This window comes from Primulina eburnea, chromosome 3 (genome assembly GCF_022965805.1).
Source record: "Primulina eburnea isolate SZY01 chromosome 3, ASM2296580v1, whole genome shotgun sequence".
Taxonomy (NCBI): domain Eukaryota; kingdom Viridiplantae; phylum Streptophyta; class Magnoliopsida; order Lamiales; family Gesneriaceae; genus Primulina; species Primulina eburnea.
Window position 1 is genome coordinate 27,446,437 of NC_133103.1, and position 12,476 is coordinate 27,458,912.

The following is a 12,476-nucleotide window of genomic DNA, read 5'->3' on the forward strand; positions in this document are numbered from 1 at the left end:
TATATACATGCTTACCATGTTTTATACTGGGATTTATTCTCACCGGAGTTATCCGGCTGTTGTCGTGTTTTGTATGTGTGCATGACAACAGGTGGGGCTGGATCAGGGTCGAGAAGATGATGAGAGAAGACGAGTTTAGCATGGTGATTCCGGACTTACAGTAGATTGGATTTTACTACTAGAACTTTAGTAGTGAATCTTAGATTAGAATGTTGTACATTATTGTATTTTAATACTGAATTTGTATTTTTATATACAGACATGTATAGTATTTAGATTCCATTACCTTCCGCAGTTATAATTTAAAAAGAAAAATTTTTGACCCTGTTTATCAGAACAGATAAATAAATCCCAACGGTGATTAAGAAGATGATTAGCGTCCGGGTCCCCACAACAGGTGGTATCAGAGCTTTAGGTTCCAGAACTGAAGGGTCCTTTAGCGATAGATCCTTTAGATTGAGATAGTCAGAATTGATAGATCCTTTAGATTGAGATAGAAGAGAATGAGCAAAGTAGATGAATTTTCTTTCCTTGCATGTGTGTGCTAGCATGAGATTGATTTAATGTTGATTGACATTATGTGCTGGCATGAGACTATGTGTTACTGCTTTAAGATACATGTTTACCTGATTATGTGATTGGAATTGGTATTATGTATTCTTAAGTATGAATCAGATCAGATTCATGATTAGCAGTAAGATGATCATGATCAGAGAAAGATTGGTACAGATTTGTAGTACTAGATTACTAAGGTTTTTGGTAATCAGATATACCGCCTCGGAGAATTCCAGAAAGGGGTAGTACTTCGACTGAACAGATAGGTGTATCAGAAACTCAGATCGAAGTAAAGTTAGCAGAATTTCAGTTATTTCAGCCGCCGATGTTTAGTGGTATGGAGACATCTGAAGATTGTCAGAACTGGTTAGATAACATAGAAATATTGTTGAACCTAATCGACTGCACATATGAACAGAAAGTCAAATTAGTACTCCACCAGTTACGAGAAGCTGCCAGAAGTTGGTGGATTACAATCAAAGGAGTATTAGCACAACGTGGTACTGTGATCACGTGGGAAGTCTTCAAAGCTGAATTCTATCAAAGATTTTTCTCAGTTTCCTATCGGGAGGACAAAAGAGCAGAATTTGAGAATTTGAGCCAAAGACAACTGAATGTTGATGAATATGCTGCAAAGTTCTCTACTTTATTGCATTTTGCTCCTCATTTAGCTGGGAATGATGAAGCTGTAGTGAATCAGTTCATCAGAGGATTGAATTCAGAGGTAGTTGCATTGATGAATTTGCAGCGACCTTACCATTTTGATGATATCTTGAGTAGAGCAAAGAGAGCGGAAGCGAGTCTGATTAGACAGCTAGGGAGGTTGTGTGTGAAGCAACCCCAGACGCAGCAATCCCCTCTTCGAATTGAGCGTGGTAGTACGAGTGGAAAGCAAGATTTGCTGAAAGCTCAAAGGAAACCGTTCAAGAAATTAGGAGGTGGTTCCTCTAGTTCCAGTGGTTCCAGCCCGAGCTATGCTGGGGTGTATTGCAGGACTTGTGGGGGGAGACATCCCACAGAGCAATGCCAGGGAGTGACTGGTAGTTGCCATATTTGTAGACAACCGGGACACTTTGCTAGAGTCTGTCCCCAGAAAGGTTTCGAAGATCTTAAAGCACAGAGTCATTGGTGGTAATGACTAAAGAACAGACTCAGAATTCACAACAGGTACTATTTCTTGTATGATTATATGCATAGGTATTGATATGTACTAATGCATTATTTATGAGAATCTGTGATTGAGTAGCATGGAGATATGCTATATCTGTTGGATCTGGGTATACTGTAGTATTGATTCCTTGGTTGTTGAGGAATATATTGATATCAGAAATTTCTATGACATATGATATACTACGGTTAGATAAGAATGAGAGTGAACTAGATTGCGATGTACTTGTGTTATATGATTCCGATTGCATTATTGACATGTATATGCTAAACAAGTACAGAAATATCGTAGAATGTGTGCCAGAAACGGTAAGATTCAGACCAGATCTGGCTGATAAACGGAGATTTTCCGGTAAGGATTCTAGATCCAGAATTCTTTAGATCATTATATTGTTTATGACTCGATTATTACAAAAAGGAACAGATGGTATCCTTATGTATTCAATAGATCCATTGAAATCGAGTCTAGCAGTGACAAAGTTGCTAGTAATATAATAGTTGACTGGTGTTTGCCTAGATAAGATTTCAGATGTGTTTGATATCAGAAAGGTAGATTTCAGAATTGAATCAATACCGAGTATTGCTGGTATATTAGAACAAAGTACAGAATGACTGACAGAATTGATATAATTGACAGATAAAAGAACATTAGCTGAGAAATCCAGTTGATTGAGTGTTTCTCTGGAAGATATTTCAGTTCTGTTTCTAAATTGATAGCGTTTAGGTTGCAGAAGTATTCTGAAAATTATGCTTGGTATATCTATGATTTATTGATATATTGCGGCATTTGATTGATTATATTGAATATTCGAAGACCGTGTTAAATATTCAGAGAACTATGATCATTGTATACAGAAATGGGTCAGGTATGAATCCAATATGCAGTTATGGATACAGTGTTTATTCAGAATATGCAGTATCTGAAGATCGATTGATTTAGATAGTTAAGACAGAAAGATCAGGAATTCCAGAATGTCAGAAATTTATTATCTGCAGATTATCTTATTCTGATTATTTTATTCTCTCATTGTTATATATCTGTTGAGTATTGTTATTGTTCTACATCAGTATTTGTGCGATATCTTATATTGTTGGGAGCATATGTTATTTGCAGATAAGATATAGCAGTTGATATGGGCAGTATGAGGATTGGTCAGATAGCCAGAATTTACAGTTGCTTGATTTTGTTATTTTATGAGTTTTCTTAAACTCACTAGATCTGTGTAGGTTCTTTCTGTTCTGAATCTGTGTAATATTACTGTTATTGTGAATCAGTGTTGATACAGTTTATTGTAACCAGTTGAGTGTACATCAGTTCAGAAATCAGAGGGTTCAGAATTGTATTTTGCTACTCAGAACAGAACATTAATCAGATTAACAGATATGTGATTTGGTGTTGTCTCAGATTGATTATTTTATGATATCAGATGTTTCAGAATTGGTTACAGATTTTGCTATTGATAGTCAGAGCCGAATACCATGTAGGTATTTCTTCTTTAATTTATGATTATTCACTGATTTGTTTATACAGGATAGTTCGAATCTGAATTCACGGATAACATCAGAACCGAACAGTTATGGATTCAGTTTTCATTCAGATAGTTATGAATGTACGTTATTCGAACAGACAGTTGTGATATAAACAGATTAGATCAGTTGTAACAGAATTTGTACAGAAATATTGGCAGAAAGTGTACTGATAAGTCTGAATTGCTAACAGAAGAAGACAAAGAGATAGAAATCAGAAGCTTATTACAGATTTTGTATATTTCTGAATAGAAATGGGAGTACATTTCTATGGCTTTCGTAATAAAATTACCGCCATTTTCTTTAGATTATGATATGATATGATTATGATTGACAGATTATTCAATCTATATCTATCAGTTTGTATCAGATTACGTACAAACAGAACCAGATGGCATAGATCAATGTCAAAGAAATAGTCAAATTGACGAGAATGCAAGAATTAGATGATATCAGATTGTGATTTTGACGGAGTTGTACTTGTGATAGATTATATCATAAGCTCTCTTGTGCAGATTTATTACAGATTGACAGATAGTCAGAGTATATTACCAGATATTGACAGATAATTGTAGAGCTTTAGTACTGGATGTTAGTACTAGTTGATATAGATTATTGTCATTGTGTAACTTACTGTATGACAATAGCTATCAAGATAGTTCAGAATGGATAGATTTAAGAAACCAATGTCGGATGATGACGATTGGTATTGGAATATGAAGATTGATTATGTCCTAGATTGGGATAAACAGATAGGATAACAACTACAGATGGTATTGTTTTGTTATAGATTACAGGTTGGTATATACGGATGTTGTATAACCAATATTGTGAGATGAATTCAGTCAAAAGGATTGTGAGAAGTATTGTGATAGGATACTTCTTGACTTTGTATTCCTGATTAGAATCAAAAATGGATACAAGGGAGATATTGCCGAATGATGTTATTAAAAGGAGTTTGGATGGTAAACTCTGTTTGCCTCTATTAGATTGGGATTGATTAGTTGCGAGTTCGAGGACGAACTCAGTTCTAAGAGGGGGAGAAATGTAATGCCCCAGAATTGTCGTAGAATTGATCAGACAAGATTAATGTAATGCCCAAGACTTGTAGAATTAATCAGATAAGATTATGAGATGTTACAAGGGTTAAAAATGGAAATTTCGAAGGTGAGGCCGAAGCATCATCGCACCCGCGGTGCAACCAAGACCGCACCCGCGGTGCATGGACAGTAAGTTGGCAAGAAATTCCGAAGCATCACCGCACCCGCGGTTCTAGCCAGAGCGCACCCGCGGTGAAGATACCGCACCCGCGGTCTTGCACACACCGCACCCGCGCTCCTTGCACTACCGCACCCGCGGTCATGCGTGTCGCATGAAAAATGATGCCACGTTTTATGATTTGCATGCAGTATATATATAGAAGAATTACACGTAAAATCCCTCAGAAATTCAGACAGAAGTCGAGATTTTGGAGAGAATATCCTTACGCCTTTTAGATTTGCGATTGTGGAAGATCCGTCCATTAGAATTCAAATCCGACTTCAGTTTTGAGCTTCTTTCAACTTGAGCTACACAAGGACGTAAGTTTCGTTACGTTTTGAGATGTTTTGAGAATACGATGTTGTTAGAATTGAATATGATTCAGATATGGTGTTTATGCTACAGTAGGTATTGTATAATCGACGTCAGATTTAAGAACAGACTGTTTATACAATTGTTATGATTTTCAGAAGATATTGATTGAGATTAAACACTAGATTTGTATTGTTCTTGATTGAAGAATAGAGAGATGATTATTTTTATGTGTTCTGGATAGATTATTCAGTATATATGTGAAGTCAGATCGAAGAAATCATACCGTATGCCTATGTTATGAATCTCAGCATATCTTGAGTTGCATTTGATAGATATTGATATGCTGGAATTAGAAGAATGATAATATGGTATTGATTACGAGTTCTGATATGATATTTGTGATGTTGACATCGACGGGGTTATTCAGATTGTATGGTTATACCGTCGAAACATCAGTTGATTTAGATTGATCAGATTCAGATATGATTTCGATTAGATTGTGATATTATTGATATGACTCAGATGGTATCTTGTTCAGACATTGATCAGATTGTATATTGAATTGAGTATTGATCAGAACAGATTGTATAATGAGTTATTCACTGATACAGCGTATTCGATTTTGTCTTTTCAGATTGAGATGGACAGAGTTGAATACAGATAATCGTCTTCGTCAGACCGGGACGACAAAGGTATGATTCATGTGATATTCGGGAAGAAACAACTCAATTGAGTTCCCCACTTGAGTTGCCCAATAAATCACATACTATATTCTTGTTTATGATTTATATGATTATGTTTTGTTTACTGATTGTATTCATGCATTTAAGATAGGACAGTTTGGAGATCAGCCAGACTGCTAGACGTTCGGCGATATCACAGCTTAGGGGAAGATCACCTCCCTTATTGTAGATGTGGATACAGATCAGGCCGAAGTCTAGGAATAAGACGTACAGCACCTCGATTGGGAGGGTAGGTGACAGCCAGTGACGTCTTATTCACCCCGGGATCCTAAGAGTTATAGATCGAGTCAAGTCTAGACATGATTTGATTAGGACTTCATGCTTATATGGATGTGGCTCCTAGATCATGGGACCCATCGTTATTGCTTTCAGTTGTGCTAGCATGTTTTTATAATTTAGATTGTTTATATGCATGTTTATCTGATTTGAGTTGCATGCTTAATTCCATAGATTATGAAATATATTGTGTTTATACATGATCGCATGTTTTATGAATTAGTTTGTTTATATACATGCTTACCATGTTTTATACTGAGATTTATTCTCACCGGAGTTATCCGGCTGTTGTCGTGTTTTGTATGTGTGCATGACAACAGGTGGGGCTGGATCAGGGTCGAGAAGATGATGAGAGAAGACGAGTTTAGCGTGTTGATTTCGGACTTACAGTGGATTGGATTTTACTACTAGAACTTTAGTAGTGAACCTTAGATTAGAATGTTGTACATTATTGTATTTTAATACTGAATTTGTATTTTTATATACAGACATGTATAGTATTTAGATTACATTACCTTCCGCAGTTATAATTTAAAAAGAAAAATTTTAGACCCTGTTTATCAGAACAGATAATTAAATCCCAACGGTGATTAAGAAGATGATTAGCGTCCGGGTCCCCACAAATTCAAAAGTGTCGATCACATGGTGTGGGCTAGCAGTACAGGACCAAGGATCTCGGTGGCTAGCTTCTTCGGTAGGGACTCCATGACGATTATGAATGTGTATGTTCCGATTGATGAGTTGCTATCGGAAGACGATCCACCAAAATATCGTGGAACCACAGCGTCCGGCTATGCTGAATTTGACGAAACAAGGGGCTTGATGGCTCTTCTCACGGCTTCATTTCAGACTTGAGCTCCGTCTGGATTTAAATACTTTATACTTTTAAAAGTGGTTAAATTGGCTTTTAAAAGTGGTTTTTTAATTAAAAGTTAAGTTATTTTTACGTTTACTAAAAAGCCATCGAAACACATATCTAATTATAAAAGCATTTTTTTCTATATAAAAAAATGTTTTTAATCAAAACATTTACAATCCAAAGGCACCCTTAGTTGAAGATTAAAGGGAAGGGATGAGACGGGTGAATTTTATTATTATAATTGAATGAGATATTTCTATTTGATTTAGTCCTGAAATTTTTAAATTTCAACATAATGTAGCAGAAATCATAACTACCAACAAAAACTGACAGAAGAATCTTGATCTTTAAATTGTTAGTTTGGAAGAAACAGAGATTGGCTTTTCCAACCAAAACTGTAATTCCATTTCGAAACAGCAAAATCGAGGCCAACTAAAAGAATCAGGCAAAGACAGATTAAGTGGGTCAATCTTATCTGCAAGCTTTAGCTGTGGTATCAACAGCTTGAAGACAAAGGACCCTATTCAAAAGTTACCGGGGTACTCTAAAGGTTACAATTCATAAATCTTCTCCAGAGCATCTCATTATCAAATAGTTACCAGTTAATATGAATTAAACGTAAAGCTTCACATAAAGTTAAAAAGGTTCGATTTAATAAGAAACCTGTCGGCAAAAAAGTGCTGTAAAAACATATACCTCCCAAAAGGGCCATAGGCTAGGTGTATACTCGGCTAATTAAGGTATTGGAGTGATGCAAAAGATACAATCCTACAAAATCCAATTCATAGGATAATCAGGATAACATGTTGATGCTAATCGATGTGTAGTCTTAATTCGTCTTTGCTTTGGGAACCTTCTTCTTCGGTGATCTGTTAGGTATAGAGTTTTTCATGCCAATGAAGAAGAGTAGCGCACCGAGTAATGCCAAACTCTGGTTAAGAGATTAAGCAAAAAACGGTCGATTATCAATGCTAAGAATAAGAAATTATCATCAGAGAAAAATAAATGAAGTAGACACTCCGGTAAATTTATATAAAGTACAAAAAATAACCTTGGGTTGAAGGTTGAATTTGTACCTGTGTAAATTTGACAAATAGTTGATTAAATTCTTTCTTCTCAGCTTCGTAATTGTAGAAGTCATACAAGATCGGTGCTGAGATCGCTTGATGCAAAAGCTATAAGAGCAAGAAACAGGAAGAACCGATGAGATAATCAAGTTTTCATGATAAAAACTAAATGAACAAAGATTGGATAAATGGGCATACAAGGATGATGGCCCCAAAAGTGCTCCCAAACACGAAGAGCAGGCTCCCCAGCGACTTCATCACGATGGCACCCATGATCAAATGTTTCATCTGACATAAAGTTCACAAGTCATAAGAATGCTTGTTTGATCTTTTTAAAACATAGGATTGTTACCAGTCCACTTTCCAAAATTAGATTAGAGAAGTTTGGGAAAGCAATTCTTACTTCCACTCGCGGCACTTGGATCCCGGTCTGGGTTGCAACATGCTTCGAGAATATATTGAACTTAGGCTTCAAAGCCTTTACTGCTGGCCCTCCATCAGCTCCGAACTCATTGAACCTAGATAAAGAAATATATAAATTGAATTCACAAAAAAATTCAAATTAGGGCAACTGTCCCCATCAATGAAAAAATGTAAAATAGATAAATGTTGAACTTATTTTCTAGCACTAGCAAGTATTCATTGTTTAAAGGTCAATCCATTGGCTTGTCTGGATAACAATTTCCTTGTCAATTCACAGATCGACTCATTAAATCTTTCTATGATCAATTTGATAATTGATCCCCAAATTGGATTTGGGTGTACAAGTCAAACGTCGTCGCATGCCAATCAAGACCATCCTTTATGTAGTAAACATTCGAAGGATCAAAATTTTTGACAGGGAGGATAGATCAGCGCCAACCATTTACTTATTATTTGACACAAAAACATCCCTACAATATATTTCATTTTCTTTTCTAAATATTAATTATCACCTCCCAACATGATCATTATTCTTAATTAAACTTTTCAACCTTTCCGAGAAACAACCTACTGTTATTTTAAACTTTAACACGAAATAATGCTTTTTAAAATTTATAAATTATAAATACCCAATGTCAAAAGAGACAAAAACTTAAAACCACTTTACAAATTTTGTTTTTTTCCCCCAAAAATAGATTCCATTGCCAATTACATTTTGGGAAAAGTAACATAACCAAACAAAGCCTCCATGTTTCAGAAAACTAAATACGAAATTTGAAGATTTTAAACTCGAGTGCCAGCCCTTAATCACGAACATCAAAGAATTTAAAGCAGAATTGATGGAATTATTAGAGTAGGTGCCTGACAAACCAACTTGTTGCTCAGAAGTTTATTGACTCTAATGTAAAACAATATTTATTTTAACAATATTTTACGATTTCATTCGATCATGATATAATACTTTATCTGTATACCTATGCAAGCTGCATAGATAGTTTTTTAATATACAATAGGTACCATGAGGTCTGTCTCGCAACGTAATATCATGAAATTCGTTAGGACGTGTACCGTATATTCTAAACAGGTTCTTAGTCGAATCAACTGCCTAAAACAAGGATAAAAGTCTCTCGAGCTCGAGACTAGTACATGTAATGTAAACGCGATGTCTCAATGGCAAGGGCATGAAGATGTCCATTCACACAGATGGATGATCATATGATGCACTGAACAACTCTCCCTCGAATTGTCCAAGTGGTTCTCACATATCGAGTAGAATAGTCTGCGGTTATGGTTGTACACCATTAGTCCTTTGACCCAGGACAACGTATTATCATGCAGTTTAATCCGTTTATCGACTCCATTGAGGGTCATCAGGTGAGAGGTTGGGTATAGTTTCGAAATACATAGGAGCAAATGTATTATAATCGGGGATTCACCGTTTTCCTATGGGTTAAGATATTCTATATGATATGATGAGTTAATAGTGCAAGGAGTCTCTGGTCAGAGCAAAAATGCACTTTAGGGAAATGTGTTTTCCTAGTTGCACATATCATACCACTGGTAGTACTCAAAGATAAATCGCATCGTTATCGAATTCAAATGCAACTCTCAATATACCAATGGTTGCAGATTTAATCGTGATATATGTGTTGAAGGAACTGTACGGTACGCTAACCATGACCAAAGGTTCTGGCAGGCACTATTGATGATACTTAGGGGATCATGAGACCATACTACTAGACGCTCTTACCATGATCCGATGGATGCAATCAGAAATGAGTTCTGATATTCTTGATCAAGAAGTTGATGAAAAAAATGGGACTAACTAGGTTAAACCCTAATAAGAATAAATGTTATTCTGAATCACATGAAGATATGGACCCACGGCTATTTGTATCTATGGACCATTGAGGGTCACACAAGTATCGGATTTTGTGTTCCCATTGAGAAAATCAAAATTCAAGGAGTTGAAATTTGGTAACTATAGTTTGTTGGAGACCAAACATGAAGCTTATAAAGGTATTTATGAGTTGATTCCATAAGATGGAAGAAATAGAAGTTAACTTAATTGCTAATTAAGGAAGGAGAGTGGAGCTGCCTTTTTTGTGATGGAGTTTACCAAACTGGCAGTCGCCCACCCAATATGGTATGTGAAAATTTTGATGTTCGAAATGTTCAATTTTTTCATTATATGAACAAGACTTATATCCTTGATGCATCGTCACTCTCGGATCGTCGATCAGGACTATAATGAGTTCAGAATCATTTATTTAGTGAATTTTGAATTTACTAATTAAATGTTTGTATTAGTAGTGGTGACTACCAACATATAAATATATATCATGTGTCATCAAAAGTTGACAAACAAATATTATAATGAATAACAATATAAGAATTTAAAATAATAAAAAATTGTAGAGTCCTAGTACCACAAGGATTAGGAAGTCCTTTTGGGAAAGGCACTCCTATTCCAACCTCTATATATACACCATGAGGGGCCATAAATCTAATAACAAGTTTGCACACAAAAACACAACAAAGCTCTCTCATTTCCTCACATCAAGTTTCGGCCACCTTGATTTTCAAGGTAAAATTTTTAGCCACTTGTTCTTCCACCGCCACCGTCGCACTGTCCCCGGATTTTGGAAATTCAGAGGTCCTAGTCGCATTGCACAAATCGTTTGCGATTTTTAGTGCAATCCAGGCAAGGAGGACAGTCTTCGATGTGGACTTAATTAAGTGATCAAGGTTGAAGAGCCGTTTGTAGAGATTTACAAGAATGACTATTTCTGATTAAAAATAGGAATAGTTTGGAGTCCAGCGTTGTATAAGTGCAGGTATAAACCCTTGCACCCTAAGAATGAAATTTTAAACACACGATGCCCAAGCAACGTTTCGATTGTCGAAATGAAAATTTTAAACTTCTGCTGCATATTGGGTACGAGAATACTATGTCCCAATAGGAATAAAACAGAAGCAATCTAGCAAGGGAGCAAGAGGAGCAGTTCCCAAACATTAAAAAAAAAAAAAAAAATTACGCATGACTTGCTCTCGAAAAATGTTAGAAATTACATGTAGCGCACCCTCAACCTGGGACAACCAGTGATTTAGTAACCATCAAATTCAATTCATGCAACCCAACTCTTATTTACATGTTTAAAGATCACATCTATTCACTCAACCAAAAAAGGACAAAATAACAAATGGGGAGCTTGAAGAAAGGCAGCACAAACATAGAAATACACCTAAATAGAATCCCAAAATATTTCAACCGAGAAAAATTATTCATTCAACACGTATTAAACTGAAAAGAAAATATATTTATATCAGAACCAAATCTGTGTACTGTAGCACAACTTTTAACCCTCAGCGGTTCATAGTCAGAAGGCAAAAATCAGGCAAAAAACCATCAGATCCAATCAATCTGAATTTCCCACTCGAAGCCAAGTAGAGCAAACCCACGTCTCCTTTAAGCAAATACCTCACTAAAACCCACATAAACTGGAAACACAACCATCAAATACATGCACACAAGATATACTTAAACCCACTAAGAATCAAGAGATGTATGCACAGAGTGAGCGCGAAGGAAGCGCAGATCTGAGTAAAAGAGAGGAGTAGAAGCTGAGGTCTTACTCCTGGTAAGCGGAGAGAATGAAGACCGAGACAAATAGGAGTCTCCCGAGGAAAGACAGGAAAGCCATTGGCGCTGCGAGGATCGAAGGAAGACCCAGAAAATCACTCTCAGACACTCCCCGTCTTTCTCTCTAAGCGACGGAGATTCAAATGGGGGGAGAATGAATGAGAGAAATTCGAGGGGGCCTTGTAATGGTTGAGTTGTGGAGTTCTTATTTAATTGTCGCTTACAATTGTTTGAACAAGTAATTATTTTTTTATAATTGATTTTATTTTTCCTTCCAGTGACCTTTTGTGCACTTAATTATTCATTTAAATGAAGCATCACACATAGAAGATTCATGCATATGTTACACTATATTAAATGATGCATCACACAGTAGATTCATGTAAATTGATATTTCCTTTCAATTATTGCTCAAATTAAGTATTCTCAGCTCCTCCATTTTTTTTATATATTAACTATTTTCGATTAATTTTAACAGAGATGAATTATAAAAATATGGTATATTGTGTATCCGAATATTCCATCTACTAAAATTAAGGTTCGAATATCAGTGGTTGTTTGGGGATGGAGGACCGGAGACGATTAAGATATTAAATATTTGAAAGTTAAATTTTTATTTTAGATAAGAAAATATTTATTTT

The 12,476-nt window shown here is 35.8% G+C and overlaps 1 protein-coding gene across 2 annotated transcripts; it reads right to left on the reverse strand.

Annotated features, from left to right (window-relative positions):
• Window positions 1-7,310: 7,310 nt before the first annotated feature.
• On the reverse strand, window positions 7,311-12,045 carry LOC140828447 (uncharacterized). 2 transcript variants are annotated; one of them, XM_073191412.1, is made up of 6 exons: window positions 11,829-12,045; window positions 8,173-8,287; window positions 7,968-8,057; window positions 7,779-7,877; window positions 7,556-7,633; window positions 7,311-7,470 (listed from the first exon to the last, which is right to left on the reverse strand). In XM_073191412.1, exons 1-6 carry the CDS (start codon window positions 11,894-11,896, stop codon window positions 7,438-7,440), a joined length of 483 nt encoding a protein of 160 aa, XP_073047513.1. In that variant the 5' UTR covers window positions 11,897-12,045; the 3' UTR covers window positions 7,311-7,437. The 2 variants fall into 2 exon arrangements, with proteins under 2 accessions (XP_073047513.1, XP_073047514.1); XM_073191413.1 differs by having other exon boundaries at window positions 7,311-7,633.
• Between the last annotated feature and the right edge of the window lie 431 nt (window positions 12,046-12,476).